We start from the raw sequence: 18183 nt of genomic DNA, 5'->3' as shown, positions 1-18183 counted from the left end.
TGCATTTACTTGGATTGAATTACATTCGTCATAGCCTTTTCTATTTTTTACGTAATGAGATAGTATTGTAACCATGCACAGTCTGAGTAGGTAGTTACAGTGACGTATAACTGCTCGAAGCAATTACAAGACAGAGACTGAAGCACTCATGCATGCCGTCTCAATGGTTGAAGACTCTGCAGAAGAAAGCTCCTCTGTCGTCTTTCTCACAGATGCACTGTCTGTCATGGAAGCTCTGATCAACAATAAAGCTCCGCAGCTAGCCAGGAGAATGCAGAGCCTGAGTATAACCTGCAAAGTAGCACTTCAGAGGATTCCATCCCATTTTGGACTTGCAGGCAATGAAGAGGCAGACAAACTGGCTAAGCTAGGAGCTCAGTCAGAACAACCAGCAGAACATGTGAGTTACAAGGAGAAAGTCACCATCATCAAGACACTAACGAGAACAAGGATGGAGGAAGATGCTTTTCATCTCCTTGATCGGTCTGAACAAGTGATGATGGTCAGGCTCCGCTCAGGGCACAACAAGCTCAATGCTCACATATACAAGAAATACAGACTGACATCATCGCCAACTTGTCCATGTGGTGAAGAAGATCAGACTGCGGAGCATATACTTCAGAGATGTAAAAGGCATTACCAGGAGCGAGCTGCGACTTGGCCGATAGATACCTCAATCCACCAGAAACTGTATGGAGGCATTGAGGATCTGCGGTAAACCATCGAGGCTACTGGTCTGAGAGTGTAGTCGTGAACGACAAGAAGAGGAAGAAGAAGCAGAAAGTAGAAAGTGTGTGGGGGGGGGGGGGGGGGGTCAGGACAGATCGCTGCGGGACACCAGATGCGACAGGGATTGTATTTAAGAATGTATGTATGTATTGTGTGTTCGTGTGTGCGTTCATCTGTGCGTACGTACACATTAAATGCATACCGGTAGACTTTTGGTACGTTATAATGGAATGGTTTTATCGTTAGGCCTATGCGGAAATCTTCTGTCATTACCCGTATACTGGGTATACCAATTACCGGGATATACATATTACCGCGAATGTCCCATTTTGACACTTAACATGAAAAGTGCTTTATATTTTTTCTCTCATTATTCATGCTCAATGTGCTTAGATTTTTAGCAAAACTATTTTTGAAAATTGGAGTGTCTTTCTCTTTATTTCACAATGATCCCAGAAAATAAGGAATTTAGCTAATTGACTGGTCATTATAGTTAAACTTTGCAATTTTTCTCCGCAATTTTTTCAATGAAGTTGCTTTTTTCTGCCATATCTGTTTCATATTTAGTTTGGCCTATTGTAAAATAGAACTGCTTTCTTTGTCTTAGATCAATTTAACAACTTCTTTAGATTGAAAGTTGAAATTCACGGTAATAGGTATATGCCAGAAAATGCTAAAATTGCCCACCTCTGTTCTTTAAATGACAATAGTGGAACTTTTACCTGGTGTTTTGATGATTTTTTTGCTAAAAGTCTAAAGCTAAAATATAAATTAATTAAACAGAATAAAATTTATCCTTTCATACATCCGTTTTGTTATAAATAGAGTACACTGAATATAAGACTCACGGTAATTGGTATACCCAGTATACCCAAACACGTTGGTATTTATTTCTTGTTGAAAAAGTTGATTTCTCCCATGATCTTTCGAAATATGAATGTCAAACTAACAGGAAAAAATACAATATACCAGTTCGTATATTAACAAATGTGCTTAAATCATTAAATAATCATATGAGTGTTTTTCACTAGTTTTCGCGATGGAATGACAGACATCTCACCCCGATGACATTTCACCCCAAAAAATAGGATGACATTTCTCCCCAAAGAGACAAATCACCCCAAAATAGAAGATGACAGATCGCCCCCATTTTTTTTTTTTGTTTCTTTTAATCATATTATTATATTGTTTAATAGACTGAATTATTATACACTTACATAATTTATTTTATGCAATTATTATCTCGTCTATTGATATTTTGTGAAAATTATGACTGTAAAAATTTAATGTAAATATATGACATGTCACCTATATAAAAGCTGTTTATTTGAGTATATATAAAATATACTGATTTTAATCATCTTTACAGACGATTATTTAGTCTGATGACATGTAAATGGATCATTTCAGATGTTGCCTTTGTATGTCATTTAATATCATTAAAGATGGTCAAACACATTTTAGCAACAATTTATGACATGTTTCAGTCTTCTGTTATATATTCTGTTACAGATTCATTTAAGGAATTAAACATTTATACATAGAGTTGTATCTATATTGGAAATATGTATTTTATTACTTTTTATGAAATTTTGTAATTATCTTCCTTTAATAGGAGTGTTTTTTTTTAAGGGAATTATTTCTTTTGATTTCAATACTTTGTCTACTGTTGCATTTAATGAATACTTGGAAATTTCAACAAACTAATTCTTGATTCACCCCAAGCAATTGATTATCTCTATAGATATGATATCTGTAGATATCACAAAACGTATTCAAAACACAAGCAATAGTATTTCATGTAATATACCTTCTAGACAATAAATTACAACTGGGTAAGATGTTTACTGGTTTATTTAGATATTCATTAATCACATGAAAAAACAATACATTTATTTACATGACTTATTCACATAGCAAGCATTATAGCAAATATATAATACACCTATCACAACTCAATTGGGCAAGTTTCAAACTTCATCAGACACAGTGGCACAGTTAATGTTGGTCACAATACATCTCCTTATCACCTAAAACTGTCCATAATACGTTCCCACATTTCCAAGGAATTCTTAACACAATGTCATGGTTATCATACTGATCCCATAAATCAAACAACCATTCGTCACTGAGACGACATCGACGGGATGTACTTCCTTCAAGAAGTCTGGTCACTTCTAGATTCACCAACTTAGATTCTACAAGGAGGATCTCCAGAAGGCGGTAGGTCTTGACCTTCCCTCTGCCTGCCTTTGTGTTCAGTTTTCGGTGCCACCCTGAAATTACAACAATTTCCCATTACATTACAACATAAAATTAAAAACAGTCAAATTAACTGTCAGTTTTGCATTTTAAAAGCCACAGTCTTTGTCTACTTGTTACGAATAAAGTTTTTATTTATTTGTTCATATACTTTTTAAAATTTGTTATTACTATTGGTAAAATGGCCCCAGCAGGCATGCTTGACTCTGGTTGTTCAAATAGTCATCATGACCATTATTATCATCATCATCATTATGATACTGAATATATTAGATTGTATAGAAATAGGCACTTAATCAAACTATTGAGCTGCGGTTTTGTATGCAGTCTAAGATAACATTCACTTACCCTCTGTGTCATTGTTGGTACGGATGGTCTGACGGTACACAGACCACTCATCTTCAGACCACTTAGAGCTTTCAAGCCACTCGTCGCTTACATAAGTGAAGAGGTCCTGGACTTGTTCAGAACTGTCTTCCGCCTGCTCTTGTAGTTTCCTGAAGGCCCGTTTAATGTCTGCTGCAGGGAGGAATGGCAGTGCCAATAACTTGCGTATCAGACTGTGTACTGACTGTATGTTCTGGCGAGACCAAACTCTCCGACATGCTTCTGTACAGCCTGCAAAGTATCAAATTTATTTGCATTAACTCCAAAATTTTTGCATTTGATATTAGTCACTGTCATATCAATATTCTAAATTTTACAAATAATTTCAAGTGACATTTGATATCAATTATAATATACTATACAATTAAAATGGAACAATTATTTTAAGTAAACAAACTTATCAGCTATAAAATACTAAGTTAGACCAATCCCTGCCTTTATAAACAAACAGACAATAAGTTTTAATGCAACTTGAGAAATAAATTTATGTACTCACCTGTGACCAGTGGAATGCACAACCCTTAAGCTTACTACTGGGGCACACCTCCCTCAGGGCCTGCCACAGAGCTGAGAACAAATAATATATATTAGGGACCTCATTATAAGTCAAATACTGTTACCTCATAATGACAATTTTTTTTAAATAAAATAGCTAATTTAAAAAAAAAACATTGTTATTTTTGTTATTAACAGAAATTGTACAATTGTTTCATTCATTTGTAATACTCTTCAAATACTGTTCTTATATTTTACACCTCTCTCTCAAATATTGTTAGAAATGATTGATCTAACTTGTTCGTGTTATTTTTGTTATTCACATAGAAATTGTACATTTGTTTCATTCATTTGTAATACTTTGCAAATACTTTTCTTATATTTTACACACCTTTCTCAAAGTCCATGGTGAAGCACTCTAATGCTGGAGCCTCTTCCAGAATGTCAAGAACCTTCTGCAGGATCTGAAATTTATGGAATTAAAAGCATTCTACAATGTTGATTATGATATTCTGATTTAATATAAACTGATTTAGTACAGTTTTATTACTTTAAGGAAGAAAAATAAGAAAAGTGTATTTATTTAAATTAATTTATGTGAAAAGTATGTTATTAAATGTGCTTATTTTAGAAAGTAATAATTTTGATAACTTATTTATGTTATAAAATATATGAAAATATTTGTATTTCTTGTTGATGTGATTTAATTCAACTAAGAAATTGAAAATTACCCAGTCTGTCTATATCTTTCTGGAGAATAAAGACTCTGTATCAAGTGTCAGTAACTGTTGCCAATCAGTGACACATGGGAAATAAACAGGAATTTACAGGAATTTCATAAGAATTCACACTTAACATACTAACATTATCAGTCAAGTAAGTTACCGGACTATCTCCTAAAATTATTTTATTGTTTTAGCATATATTCCAACTTCTAACATCTAAAATAAGTGGAAATGATCAATATCAATCAAACATATCTTCATTAAAATCTGTATATATTAATATATCAAAGACCAAAAATAAAAAATAAAAAAGGCATTAAACTTTAAATCAAAACATCACCCTGCTATTCTTACCTTATCAAATATATGTTATCAAGGTTATAACTATTGGCTCACTATAATTTGGTTGATATGTTTCATTTAAAAAAAATTAATTTAAATTAAATATCCCAAAGGAGTATTCATAAAGAAATGACTACCGTTATAAAAAATAATTCATAACAAAGCTAATATAACATACCTGTGCCACATAGTCTATGGCGCCACGTCACATGTTGCAGCTTCACATTTTGCAGTAACCTCCCTATCACAAACAACACAATCATTGTCAGACATTGTCCACAATTGCACTTTTATTAATAATTTGATATTAAATTCAGAAAATATTCCAACTTAGGTTAAATACACAATGTTTACTATTATAAATATTCCGTATCACAATAATTCAGATTCAAAGTTTCAAGAAGACATGAAACTAAGAAAATAAGTCTACAGTATATATAATAATCAGAACCAATTAAATTCTCTCACTTTTAATTGCAATCTATTTTTGGTATAGAATTATTGTTTGATTTTAAAAAAAATATTTTATCTAAGAATATTTACAATAAAAAGCTACACTATTAGGATATTAATTACTCACTGTTTCTTTCATGTTTTCCTTTGATCAGAAATTCTTCAAAAGACTTCAAAAGCACCATGGAAATAATCTGATTATCCCCGAAAAACTGATAATCTTTAATTGATTGATCAGTAAGTGGTCAATCATGATTATGTTTTACTCAATTTAGAGTCACTAATTGGTTGCCTAGCACTTCTTTAATCAATTGAATTTGAATTCTTTTATGTCATTTTCAAGTGACATATTAATTGTTAATTGCACTTCTTTAATCAATTGAATTTCATTTCTTTTAAGTCATTTCTAAGTTGCATAATAATCTTTTAATTTCTTATTTATGGTCAGAATATATCTGTTTAAATAACAAAAGAAAGAGAATAATCATTAATAAATAAAACTGTCCATATAATCAACCTTGAAATTAGCAATTGAGTTTTATCAATAGATGTACTCCTGCATTTTTCAACATGGCAAAAAGTAACATTATATATCAAAATCTGAAAATGGGGTGAAATGTCACTTCCAAAAAAATGAAATTTTGGGATGAAGTGACATCGGGGTGAAATGTCATCCAAAACAGGGGTGAATTGTCATGGGGTGAAATGTCATCGGGGTGAAGTGTCTGTTTTCCTCGCGATGCAGGGCCAGTTACGTATAATTTTGGCCCCGGAACGTTTTCTAATAAAATCGACAGATGTACTTTAAAGTCATTAATATTCAACTGGTTATGGCATTATCCTGTTATTTGGTCCGCGGACCAGAAACTTTCCGGTCTTATTTTCTTGTATTAATGTAACTTTCTTGAAATTATATATCGGTGTTTCTCACCGTATTGGGGTCAAAAAGTAGTCCATCCTAAAAAGTAGTTCCTATAGTGTTGCAAAAAAGTCCCTTCCTCAGGTGACTATAGTCTGTATCAAAAGACTAATGCTATTTATTCTGTACAGTGTTGAAAAAAGTAGTCCCTAACCTCAGGTGACTATAGTCTGTATCAGTAGACTAATGCTATTTATTCCGTAAAGTAACCGAATATGAAAACTACTTACATGTCAGTTAGAAGTCCAAAATTACTTCCCAGCAAATGAACAACGAAATATCCAAGTTTTAAAGGAACAGTTCCAGCACAAAATTAGTAAAGTCTTTATTCCGAGATACTGTTTACGTACACACAAAAAAAAATCAATATACTCGTATCGGTTATTTGTGACATTAAATGCATACAGATTGTATTTCTTTTCGTCAAACAGACGGAATAAATCGCGAAAATGTTTATATCCGCTCTCATCCCTGCACAAATTTGTCAGATAAGCCCACTTTAGAAATATATCTGGATTTAATTCATTGACATACACGAATGCAGCTAATAATAAACGATCAAAATGTTTAACACCTATCTACCAAAACAGTCATCTAATTAGCTTTGGCCACTTTTTAGCGTCTCCAATAATGTCTTGTATTATCATCCATTGTGTGTAAATTTTTCTTCTTCCATAGCTAACGGTCAATTGAAACTTGCAATCAAAATCAAGGCATATTAACATCTCTGTGAACTATGTTAATGGGTTCATTCGAAGTACATGGTTATCTTTTGATCTGAACGTAAAATTATGGGTAAACATTGTCTGCAGAATGCCTGACCTCACTATATATACTCCTGGTATTTGGTCCGCGGACCAAATAAATTCTTCGTCGCTATATATACTCCTGGTATTTGGTCAGCATCTGAAAACTTCTGTATTAACGAATTATTTTAAGAATGTCACCCCCAAAAGACTACCAAGCCCCATTTTCTGAAAATATGCTCCCCCAAAGAAAACCCTTTTCCCGGGGATACTTTCCCTTATAAGGCATTAGAATGAATCTATTGGAAAACATTTTCGTCTCTATATATATACTCCTGGTATTTGGTCCGCGGACCAAATAAATTCTTCGTCGCTATATATACTCCTGGTATTTGGTCCGCGGACCAAATAAATTCTTCGTCGCTATATATACTCCTGGTATTTGGTCCGCATCTGAAAACTTCTATATTGACGGATTATTTTGAGAATGTCACCCCCAAAAGACTGCCAAGCCCCATTTTCTGAAAATATGATCCCCCAAAGAAAGCCCTTTTCCCGGGGATACTTCCCCTTATAATGCATTAGAATGAATCTATCGGAAAACATTTTCGTCTCTCTATATATACTCCTGGTATTTGGTCCGCGGACCAAATAAATTCTTCGTCGCTATATATACTCCTGGTATTTGGTCCGCATCTGAAAACTTCTATATTAACAAATTATTTTGAGAATGTCACCCCCAAAAGACTGCCAAGCCCCATTTTCTGAAAATATGATCCCCCAAAGAAAACCCTTTTCCCGGGGATACTTCCCCTTAAAAGGCATTAGAATGAATCTATTGGAAAACATTTTCGTCTCTATATATATACTCCTGGTATTTGGTCCGCGGACCAAATAAATTCTTCGTCGCTATATATACTCCTGGTATTTGGTCCGCACCTGAAAACTTCTATATTAACGAATTATTTATAAATGTCACCCCCAAAAGACTACCAAGCCCCTTTTTCTGAAAATATGATCCCCCAAAGAAAACCCCTTTCCCGGGGATACTTCCCCTTAAAAGGCATTAGAATGAATCTATTGGTAAACATTTTCGTCTCTATATATATACTCCTGGTATTTGGTCCGCACATGTATAATTTATTATGTGTATTCCTACGCGACCTTACATGACCTCAACAGTGAATGGCGGAAGGATACACAATGATTTTTTTAGAATGGCGGATGGATACACTATGATTTTTTTACAAAGCCGAAGCTAAACATATCATTTAAATGTTGTGGAATTTATTTGGTACGCGGACCAAATAACAGGATAATGCCCTGGTTATGATGTTTAAACAACTAAGGATTCCTGTGTACGAGTAATTATTGTGTAAAATAAATATATTCTTGTACAGTATCGATTTAACGGCCGGGTCTAAAATCTTACCTGGGGTAACGGAAGTCAGACGAAATGGATACAGTCATCCATCCATGCAGATTCACCTCAAATGTGTGGAAAAAGTAAACGGTTACAGGGCTTCCATTAGGATTCAATTTCATGGAGTCGGGACTGCCTAACATTCAGATTTTGGAGTCCCTCTTAAATTTTCTTGGAGTCCTACGTAGTATCACTTTGTACAATGACCTTCAATATCATCATCATCATCATCATTACTATCATCATCATATCTAATTGGTTCAGAACAGTGTATAAAGTAATAGAATAAAAGGACCACTGAATGATTAGAAAACATTTTATTTAACAAAAAATATCTTATTGGTTTATTATACGTATAGCAACAGTCGGCATTTTATTAAAATCAACAGACTTACTGTTGTTCAGCTACATAACGAAAATCCACTTTAAAAAATCTAAAGTACATTTTACTTGAAGTAGAATTATGTCAAATTACGTCATTCACCTGGCAATACTCAACCAGTTAACTTTCATCCCATAATCAAAGAAAATCAATAAAGGAAAATTTTGCCGACACCTCCCTTTGAAGCCACGTGCTGGTGTCATCAAAATGTGTCAAAGATATCAGTTCTTAATAGGAGAAAAATTGAATGTTTTGTTTTGTTTTTGTTTTTTTTTTCTCTAAAAAATACTGTAAAAATAGGATTTATCATTCCAGGGATCATCCTACAAGGCGATTTGAGTGATATAATTGCTTTAAAGTCGGCCACTTCGCCTAATTATCGTCTCCGGGCGAAATCCGAATCGCCGAGTTTTTCAGCAAGTTATTATCTGTTTACTTAAAGTTGTAAAACTTTATGCATATTCTAGATTAAATTATCGAGAAATCCATAGTCAGCCCCGCCTACTCGCCTGTCAAACTTCAGCCAATCATAGCATTAATATCCCACAGTGTCAATCAATAATATTGTAAGCCGCCGCCATTTTGAAAAGTTTCAATCGGCATGTAAAAAGCCGATAAACATAACGAGAGCATGATCTTATGCAACATTTGTATATTATTCTTTCATTTTATTAAAGATTACTTCAAAATTTATTTCAATTACCATGATTACGGTCAATTTCTGTAAATGAATTGCTCGGGTACTGTGGATAAAAAATAATTTCGCGGACGTCAGAACTGCCGTACAAAATATTGTAAAAAGATCGCCATTACCTGCGAGTTGTGTATTATTTTCGAAAAAATAAATAAATAAATAAATTAAATGTATAAATCTGAACAAGTTGATGCAAAAATCAGGCATTATAAAAGCACGAGAATCGAAATATGCATGAAAAATTTCACGGCGTTTTGATCAGGCACCTGTTAAATTACGAGTTTCGGACATGTAAATTTCGGATAAAAATTTAAAGGCGACTTTTTCATAGCTAAGTTTATACTTTATTTAGAAATTCATGAAAATGATAATGCAAGAATCAATTTCCTTAAATAATTACTGTTTATAAGTTACAGCTAGACCCATACTATAAAGTGGATATATATAGGCAGGAAACTGAATGCTATGCGGATTCTTCTCCTTAAATTCCTCAACTTCTTCCTAAATTCTGTGCTAAAATTTTGACCTAGGATGATCCCTGCATTCACGAAATTTCCAAAGTAAGTAGCAAATTTATTACCGATCGAAAAAAATGTTTTAATTTAAACTGGATGTGAAATGTCAATTGCTAGAAGAAAATAGTTACTTGCTGAGGTTTTTTCTGCTGAAATTATTGATATATTTTCCACAATTAGTTACTTGCCTTCCGACTTCGAAGCTTGTTTCACCAACTTTATCCGAGCCGAATGCATGTAATGTTTTATTGTTGGCAATTAATTAGCACCTTCTAAACATGTCAACTGATCTGGATAACGGTTTACATTTACAGACGGTCTCTGTCAAACACGATGCTTTCACACTAGTCTCACACTTCAAACACTGCAGGCAGTTTTTACAAGGCTGACAATCAAAGAGTTATTAAACCGCTTTGATTAGTTTTGGGGCGGAGCTTATCACGTCATTCACGCGAAGTTACGTCACGGTGTATTGATTTTGTCGTCCTTTGAAAATATCAGAATTCCTTGGTACGCCTCTGACTTTGTGTATTGCAGTACGGATCATAATTTTTGGCGTATTTTACGCCGGGACGCTGCTTAATGGAAGCCCTGGGTTATGAGACACTTTTCTTCCCACCATTATCCGGTTGGGCACATCTCCCGATCGGGGTACTTTAGCTTGTTTGGGGTATTCTACTCCAATTGTGGTAAAAACGTAACAAAAGCAATCATAAAATACTAAAATTATGACAGGAAGCATGCAAAAGCAATTTCTCTTCCATGTCTCGATGTTTTCTAAGTGTAAAAACAAGGCAAAATAAACACAAACTTGTACATTTTTCTTTCGCATAAAATGCGCATTTTGGGTAGAAAAGTCACTATTTTTGAAAATACAGGCAAGAGTGACCCCATACTATAACTTACACTTACAAATCGAGAATTATTATTTGACAGTTCAACGCAACAACTCAATCGCCACCATCTTGAAGTGAATGGAATTTTTCCGTGATGCACATAAAGCGTTATTTCCATTGTTTTTAATAATTAGTATAGGGTGTACTCAGAACCATTGAACCATCATCTTAATTTTTTTTATTCATCTTTTTGTGTAGTTTGCTATGGAAAACTTTTTTTCATTATGGTGTGCATCCAGGTGACACTTAAATTAACATAAACATAATAAATGAGCACAATGCTAGCTCAAAAATGACTGGGATATGTATTTCTTTGGAATGTTCATCTTGCCTGTACTGTATGAAACATCTCAACAATACCAGTGAAACTCCATAAACATCAAAATGAATATCTGTTGGCATAAAGTGAACATCATGTATGAAATGAGAATCAACATGGAATTAAAGACATTAGTAGTTTAGGATACTTACTCTCTTATTCTGGAACCTGAAGAAATTTTCTGCATAAATTATATAAAGGTCTCCCTCACTACTGTATACCAAGTAACTAGGTCATGTGGGGTCAAAAACTAGGTCAGTAGGCCAGATCAGAGGTAAAGCTTGTGAACACTCTTGAGGCCACAGTTGTGACTCAATCTTTCTGAAACTTAGTCATACTGACAAGTTATATAGTGACATAAGTTCTCAAAAAAAATACCTTTAAATTACCTCCCCTGATTATCTTGGGTTTTCATGAGTTATCTCCCCTGAAAACTAGAAAAAAAAAATTCTCCTTTTCCCTACGGAGAATTTAAGATTTCTTTTTGATATTTGTATCAGAATCATATAATGCAGCTTTCTACTGCAAACTTTTCTCGAAACTTAAGCTCTGATTCTCATAATCAAAGAAACTATATATTTCCCATAGGCATCAATGTTAACTTCATTACCGATTATCTCCCCAAAAAATGAAAAAATTCAAAAAATCTCTTGGTGAAACATTTTTAATTTTGAATGTCTTTAAAGTGACCAAATTTCATTTAAATATTACTATCCAGTTACAAGATATGAAATATGTCTATTACACCATGTTATCCTTAAATGGTACAGACTGTACACTTTGCATTATCTTGTACATCTAGAAAGAGTTTTGTGGGTTGGGATAGGGTAGGGGTGGGGCGGAGTGGGGCCGAATTTCGAGCCCTAAAAAATGGCCCAAAAATCACTGATATCAGAACATGACCCTTTTTTTTAAGCAGAACATGATAGTATGATGTGCAGTGTGAAATCCTTGTTTTCATGGAATTTCAACATTTCTTGTTTTCAGCATAGGCTATTAGCAGACTTTTAGAATCCATTACCATGGGGAAGAAGAATAAAAAGGAGAAAAAAGGTCAAGGGAAAGAGAAAACACAACAGAAGGCTGAGAAAAATGCTAAAAAACGAGCAAAGAAAGAACTTGCAGAGATAGGGGAGGTAACAAGTACAATTTATTTGTTTTAATAGGTAAGGCCTTACCAATCTAGTTAGATTTTCTGTACATACGTATGTATATTGAATTAGCATATATCAAGAATTAGAGGCAGGGTTGTCAATAAGTTTTTGTTGAACAGGCTGAAATAGAAAAGTAGCCGGCCAGCTAGGGTTTTTTTTGGGGGTGGCATGCTCCCCCAGAAAATTTTGAAATTCAGCTCTTCATTTCCTGCATTCTTGGGCATTTTTGGAGCATTTAAGAACACCTTTTCCAATGCAATTTTATAAACAATATATCCCTTATTTTCACATTATTGTGAGCTCACGTGTTAAATTTGGAAAAAATAAAATGAAGTTTTCTTAAGGTAAAATTCTGGAGAGTTCTAATGTCGGCAGGATCGGGAAACAATTTTCTTTTAAGGCCCAATCAAATTCTTTTTGTGAATTTGAACCGTCCATTTCGGCTGGCGGCCGGTTCTTATTGACAACCCTGTAGAGGGATTTTCATACCCAATATTTGACATTTGTTTCCTTGTCGGTTTATTGAAAACTGAACTTACAACAATAACAGTTTTGTATAATGGTTCTAGGATGATATAGAGAAGATGATAGCAGAGTTTCAAGAGCAAGACAGAAAGAAAACACAAGTGATAGAAGAGAAATGTTCACCCCCTTCACCAAGGTCAGTGGGGTTTTTAGTAAAGAAATGTTCATCTACTTCATCAAGGTCTATGGGGTTTTTAGTGAAAGGGGAGAAGTGTTCACCCCTTCCCCAAGATCAGCCTTCACCAAGGTCAGATGGTTTTTAGTGAGAGAAATGTTAACCCCCTTCACCAAGGTCAGTGGGGTTTTCAGTGATAGAAACCAAGGTCAGTGGGGTTTTTAGTGAACTTCTGCTTTAAAAAAGCTTTTCTACATAATTTTGAAAACTATGGAAGTGTTTTCTGACAACAGTTGTCAAGAGTGAACTGAATCAATCTTTTTGTTATTCCCCTCAGATACACTTTTGTCATTGTCCATCTGTCTGCCTATCTCTGTATCTGTTGGTCATCTAGAGCCATATATAGGACATGATTTGGAGTAAATAAATATATCATAGTAGAAAGTGATACAAGGAAATGCCACACTGCATGTTTCAGTCAGATTGCCTGAGTAAAATAATATTTTTCACCCTTTTTACATGAATAATTCATATGGGATTCTTTTTTTTTGTCTGTTCGGGGTCATATATCAGACATGGTTTGAAGAATTTCAGTTAACCATGGTTGAAATGTTACCGTAACTTTTGTTTGGAAGTATAGTCTATATTTATGAAAATGTCAGAATAAATCTAGAAATGTGTCTAGTTTAAGAAATGAGCCACACCATGAGAAAACCAACATAGTGCTTTGTGACCAGCATGGATATAGACCAGCCTGCTTTCAAAGCCTATTGGAATTAGAGAAATTGTTAGCGAACAGCATGAATCCTGACCAGACTGCACGGATGCGCAGGCTGGTCTGGATCCATGCTGGTCGCAAACGCACTATGTTGGTTTTCTCATGGCACGGCTCAGATGAATTTGAATAACATACTTTAATTGTAGATGTAATATGTCACTCACTCCGCACCCAGACAGAGATGAACTTATCATGTTTGGAGGAGAATTTTTCACTGGAAATAAGGTTTGTATTTTTTTATGGTGTGTAAAATAGTTCACAGTAAATTTCCATATTTGTATACAGTCAAACTTTGTTCACTACGACTCAAGTAATTTGAACACTTCTGCTTGCGTGAACTCATCATCATTTTAAGGCAAAATCCGTATAAAATGTACTTTGTTTGATGCCTCAGACTAAAGATAACTTAAAAAAAAATTAGCTGGTCCTGTCAACGTGGTCAAGTTTGATAAAACAAAGTTTGACCTTATAGGCCATTACTGCCAGCATGAACTTTTTCTATATTCAGTTTGTAAGAAAGTGCTCAGCTGGCTTACGGAAGGTCGGTGGGTCTACCCAGGTGCCCGCTCGTGATGAAATAATGAACGGTGGGGCACCTGGGGTCTTCCTCCACCATCAAAGCTGGAAAGTCGCCATATAACCTAAAATTATGTCGGTGCGACGTTAAACCCAACCAAAACAAAAACAAAAAAACTAATTATTGCATTTGTATATGGCTCATAATAAAAATCTCCGGTCTAAAGTTTGAGCTACATTGTATTGACCAGTCTATAGTTCAGCACAAAAGTTTGCTCGGTGTAAAAAATTTGAAGAAAAAATGTGAAAATTTATTTCTGATGTCATGTAATAAAACACTTATTGAATGACTTGCAAGTCAGTATGTGTATAAGATTAGTATACTGGATTAGAGAAGCACTTGAGTGTATTTAAACATTCTTTATAAATGTGATTATGTGTGTGGGGGGGGGCACAAAAATTGTTTAATCGTTTTAAATGAAGATTTTGTATTATTTTCAGATGTTTATGCACAATGACCTACTTGTGTACAATACAAGGAAGAATGAGTGGTTGAAGATATCAGCTCCAAACAGTCCTCCCCCAAGGAGTTCACATCAAGTGAGGTTATTCACTTATTTTAGCTAGATATTTAAAGCTTTATACAAATTTCAGCTTGTCTGTATGACTTTAATTTCCACTTCTTTGGAAACAATCAGTATCACTAATTGTCACATGTCACAGTATCTTAAGTATTGTGGGAAATTAATTTTTGTGGTTTCATCAAGTCATGAAATTTAATATCCAGAAGAAAAGGCTAATTTCCTGTTAGTCTTATTTTTAGGTCAACTATTTGAAGAATAGGTAGAGCTATTGTGCTCACCCGTGCATCTACGTCAGCATCCAGATTATCTCAATAACCACTTATGGGAATGGATTGAAACTTCACGCACTTATTCACTGTGAAGAACTGACTTACATTGCATAGGTTCCATAACTCTTATTTTGCGTTTTTACAAAATTATGCCTCCTTTTCCACTTACATTTTTTCATTTGACAAGGCAGTTGAAAGTCGAGCGTTGCTGTCCTCCAACAGCTCTTGTTACAATTTGAAATCCACAAATTTGTGTCTCCACAAAATATTAGTTTCTGGCATTTTCATGTAGGCATTTTTTTCTTCATCACTTTTACTATACATGCAGTTATTTAGCTAATTTTCAGTGAGTAGGTGTGTACCTTTTGCTACATTTTGCATTTGCTCTTGTTGGTGTTGGGAATGGTCCTTTCACACGACCCAGATTATAAGGACTTTCCTTTTCAGGTTGTAACTGGAAGGGTATAAGAGTGTTTATCTGTTTATTGATTTGTTTGAACACACAAAAATATTAATTTTTAATAACTACACTATTTGATTTTAACATATATTTGTCACTGTTCAGGCAGTTGCTCTGCGACAAGGTGGTGGGCAGTTGTGGATATTTGGTGGAGAGTTTGCCAGCCCTACACAGTCACAATTCTATCATTATAAAGATCTATGGCTGTTTCACCTGAAAGAGAAGAAATGGGAAAAAGTCAGGTGAGTGTCAAAAAAATCGGTTGACTCGATATTTACAATGTTATTCTACTGTAATAGCACATATTTTCGCTGGGTCAAAATTTTGCGAATTTGAAATTTTGAGAATGCTTGCGAGGTTTAATAATAGCGAAATTGTGAAAATGGTATCCTACTTTAATTTTAATTTATAATACAAGTAGTAAATATTTAAACGAGGATTAATATTCGCGAGATGTAGGGCCTCGCGAAATGTAGCGAAATTAAACCCTGGCGATAATTTCTGCTTTTACAGAATGCAAAAAAGGTCCACTGTAGTGCTATGAAGAGTAAATGCTAAAGATCAAGACATGTCTCCAACATGTGTTTTGTATATATATAAGGATTAGCAATTTTCAGAAAGTATGCCAAAATCTGAATTATAGAGCTAAATGCAGTTGTCTAGCTAAGAAAGAATTGATGTGTAGGTAAATTTGGCGTTATATAATGATACCAGTGTATAGAAGTATTGATATTTTCTTAAAATGGTAGCCATAACTATCACAGTAATTATGTCTCCCACCACACAGTGGTGTGGGAGACATATTGATTTACTCCTGTCTGTGTGTGTGTCCATCTGTGTGTGTGTCCATCTGTGTGTCACAAATCTGGTCCGCTTTCTAAGTCGAACATTTCTCATCCGATCTTCACCAAACTTGAACAAAATGTGTTTGACCATAAGTCCTCGGCCAAGTTCATTAACTAGCCAAATTGTCTGAGGCACTTTAGAATTATGGTCCTTGAATTACCGAAAATCAGCCTTTTTACTCTCGTCTGCGCTCTAAGTTGAACAGTTCTCATCCGATCTTCACCAAACTTGAACCAAATGTTTTTGACCATAACTCCTCGGCCAAGTTCATTTACTAGGCAAATCGTCCGAGGCACTTCAGAATTATGGTCCTTGAATTACCCAAACTCAGCCTTTTTACTCTTCAGAGGTATATTTGTAGTGAGTAAACAGTATATAAAGACTGACTTACTATTTAGATGATTAGGCAGTTGTGGGAGACATACGCTTTTCTCAAAAGCAGCTCTAATGTTTAGAAATATTTTCATTATTTCAGTGCCCCTGGTGGGCCATCAGCACGGAGTGGACATAGAATGGTACAATGCAAAAAGCAGCTGATTGTGTTTGGTGGATTCCATGATAATATAAGGTATGTAATAAAAAAGTCAATAAAATATTATTCAAAAGTACTTATAAATGCTCATGTAAAAGGCTGGTTATAACATTAACATGGAGTTATTTCATATTTCTTTAACTCTTGGCATACTAGCTGCAATTGTATCTGCCTTTGGGACCAGTGCAGATCCAGATCAGCCTGCACAGCCGTGCAATCTGATCATGAGCTGCACTGCTTGCTATTCAGTCAGTAAATCTTTAGTGAATACCCCTATGAACTATAAATGGTAATGTCCAAATTGAAAGATAGAGTAGTCCATTTTAGAAACTTAGCAGGGTAAGAGTTAATTTGTAGCAGAAAAAGGAATGTATATATATACTTGATTAATACTTTTATTGACATTTTCTCTTTAACAAATTGGTTGAGTTCTAGCAAATTTTGCTTGAAGTACCTTCTTGTAGTTTAGATGGGATTCAGAAATGACTACACTTCCCTACCTCATTCCTTGCAATATATCAATATATACTTTAAAGATTATAGTGTAAATCAGACTTTCCGGGCAAGTTCTTCATCTTGCACATTTCAGCCTCTTTTTGACTATTACAGTATGTGTAGATTTATTCACGGGATCGTAATTTTCGCGCATTCGCGCAGGCCAACCACCCACAAAGTCATGAGTTCTGCGAAATTTTGTACCCCAATCTTCTCAAACACGAAACATTTTAATCCAATTTGTCAATGTGAAAAGCTTGTTTTTTGTATGTGTATGTTGTTTGTATGATATGTTCTGTTCTGTTCGACAAATAAAATATGTTTAAACTACCAACACACTTGATAACAGTGGCTTTTTGCAACAATGCATTGTTTGTTTGGACAATAAAGAGATATAAGGGAACAATTACATGTAATTCTGTTAAATGCAAATCACAACTGTACAATGAAATATTGTTTATACCACACAAACACATTCAATGGATTTTCATTTTACGATAAATTACATGTATTGAAAACAATAATGTTAGTGTCGGAACAAAAATGACAATTCACAGTTTTCCATTGCTTGTCATAAACAGTGCATGTACTGGTTCAATCATCCAAAGCTTTCAGCAAGAAT

General features: G+C 34.4%; 1 protein-coding gene and 1 long non-coding RNA gene across 4 annotated transcripts in view; one reads left to right on the top strand and one right to left on the bottom strand.

Moving 5' to 3' along the window:
* The first annotated feature begins 1611 nt into the window (after nt 1–1611).
* The window catches only part of LOC123549385 (kelch domain-containing protein 4-like), a 29641-nt gene continuing 13069 nt past the window's right edge, over nt 1612–18183 (top strand). Inside the window, exons 1-7 of one of the 3 annotated variants that reach the window (XM_045337424.2) lie at nt 1612–1700; nt 12275–12423; nt 13011–13102; nt 14006–14084; nt 14877–14975; nt 15794–15930; nt 17010–17102. In XM_045337424.2, coding sequence (XP_045193359.2) covers nt 12310–12423; nt 13011–13102; nt 14006–14084; nt 14877–14975; nt 15794–15930; nt 17010–17102 — 614 coding nt within the window. In that variant the 5' untranslated portion in view covers nt 1612–1700; nt 12275–12309. Of the gene's footprint in view, nt 1701–8477; nt 10118–12274; nt 12424–13010; nt 13103–13233; nt 13259–14005; nt 14085–14876; nt 14976–15793; nt 15931–17009; nt 17103–18183 lie in introns of those variants that run through there. The other 2 variants (XM_053545437.1, XM_053545438.1) reach the window with 2 other exon arrangements.
* LOC128557649 (uncharacterized) lies at nt 3563–5144 on the bottom strand. The gene is made up of 3 exons (XR_008371293.1): nt 5119–5144; nt 3875–3945; nt 3563–3609 (listed from the first exon to the last, which is right to left on the bottom strand). It is a non-coding gene; the product is annotated as an uncharacterized LOC128557649 (long non-coding RNA).

The sequence above is a fragment of the Mercenaria mercenaria genome, chromosome 6 (genome assembly GCF_021730395.1).
Source record: "Mercenaria mercenaria strain notata chromosome 6, MADL_Memer_1, whole genome shotgun sequence".
Taxonomy (NCBI): domain Eukaryota; kingdom Metazoa; phylum Mollusca; class Bivalvia; order Venerida; family Veneridae; genus Mercenaria; species Mercenaria mercenaria.
Note: the sequence above shows the minus strand (reverse complement) of the source record. Positions and strands in the feature narration are given on the sequence as shown.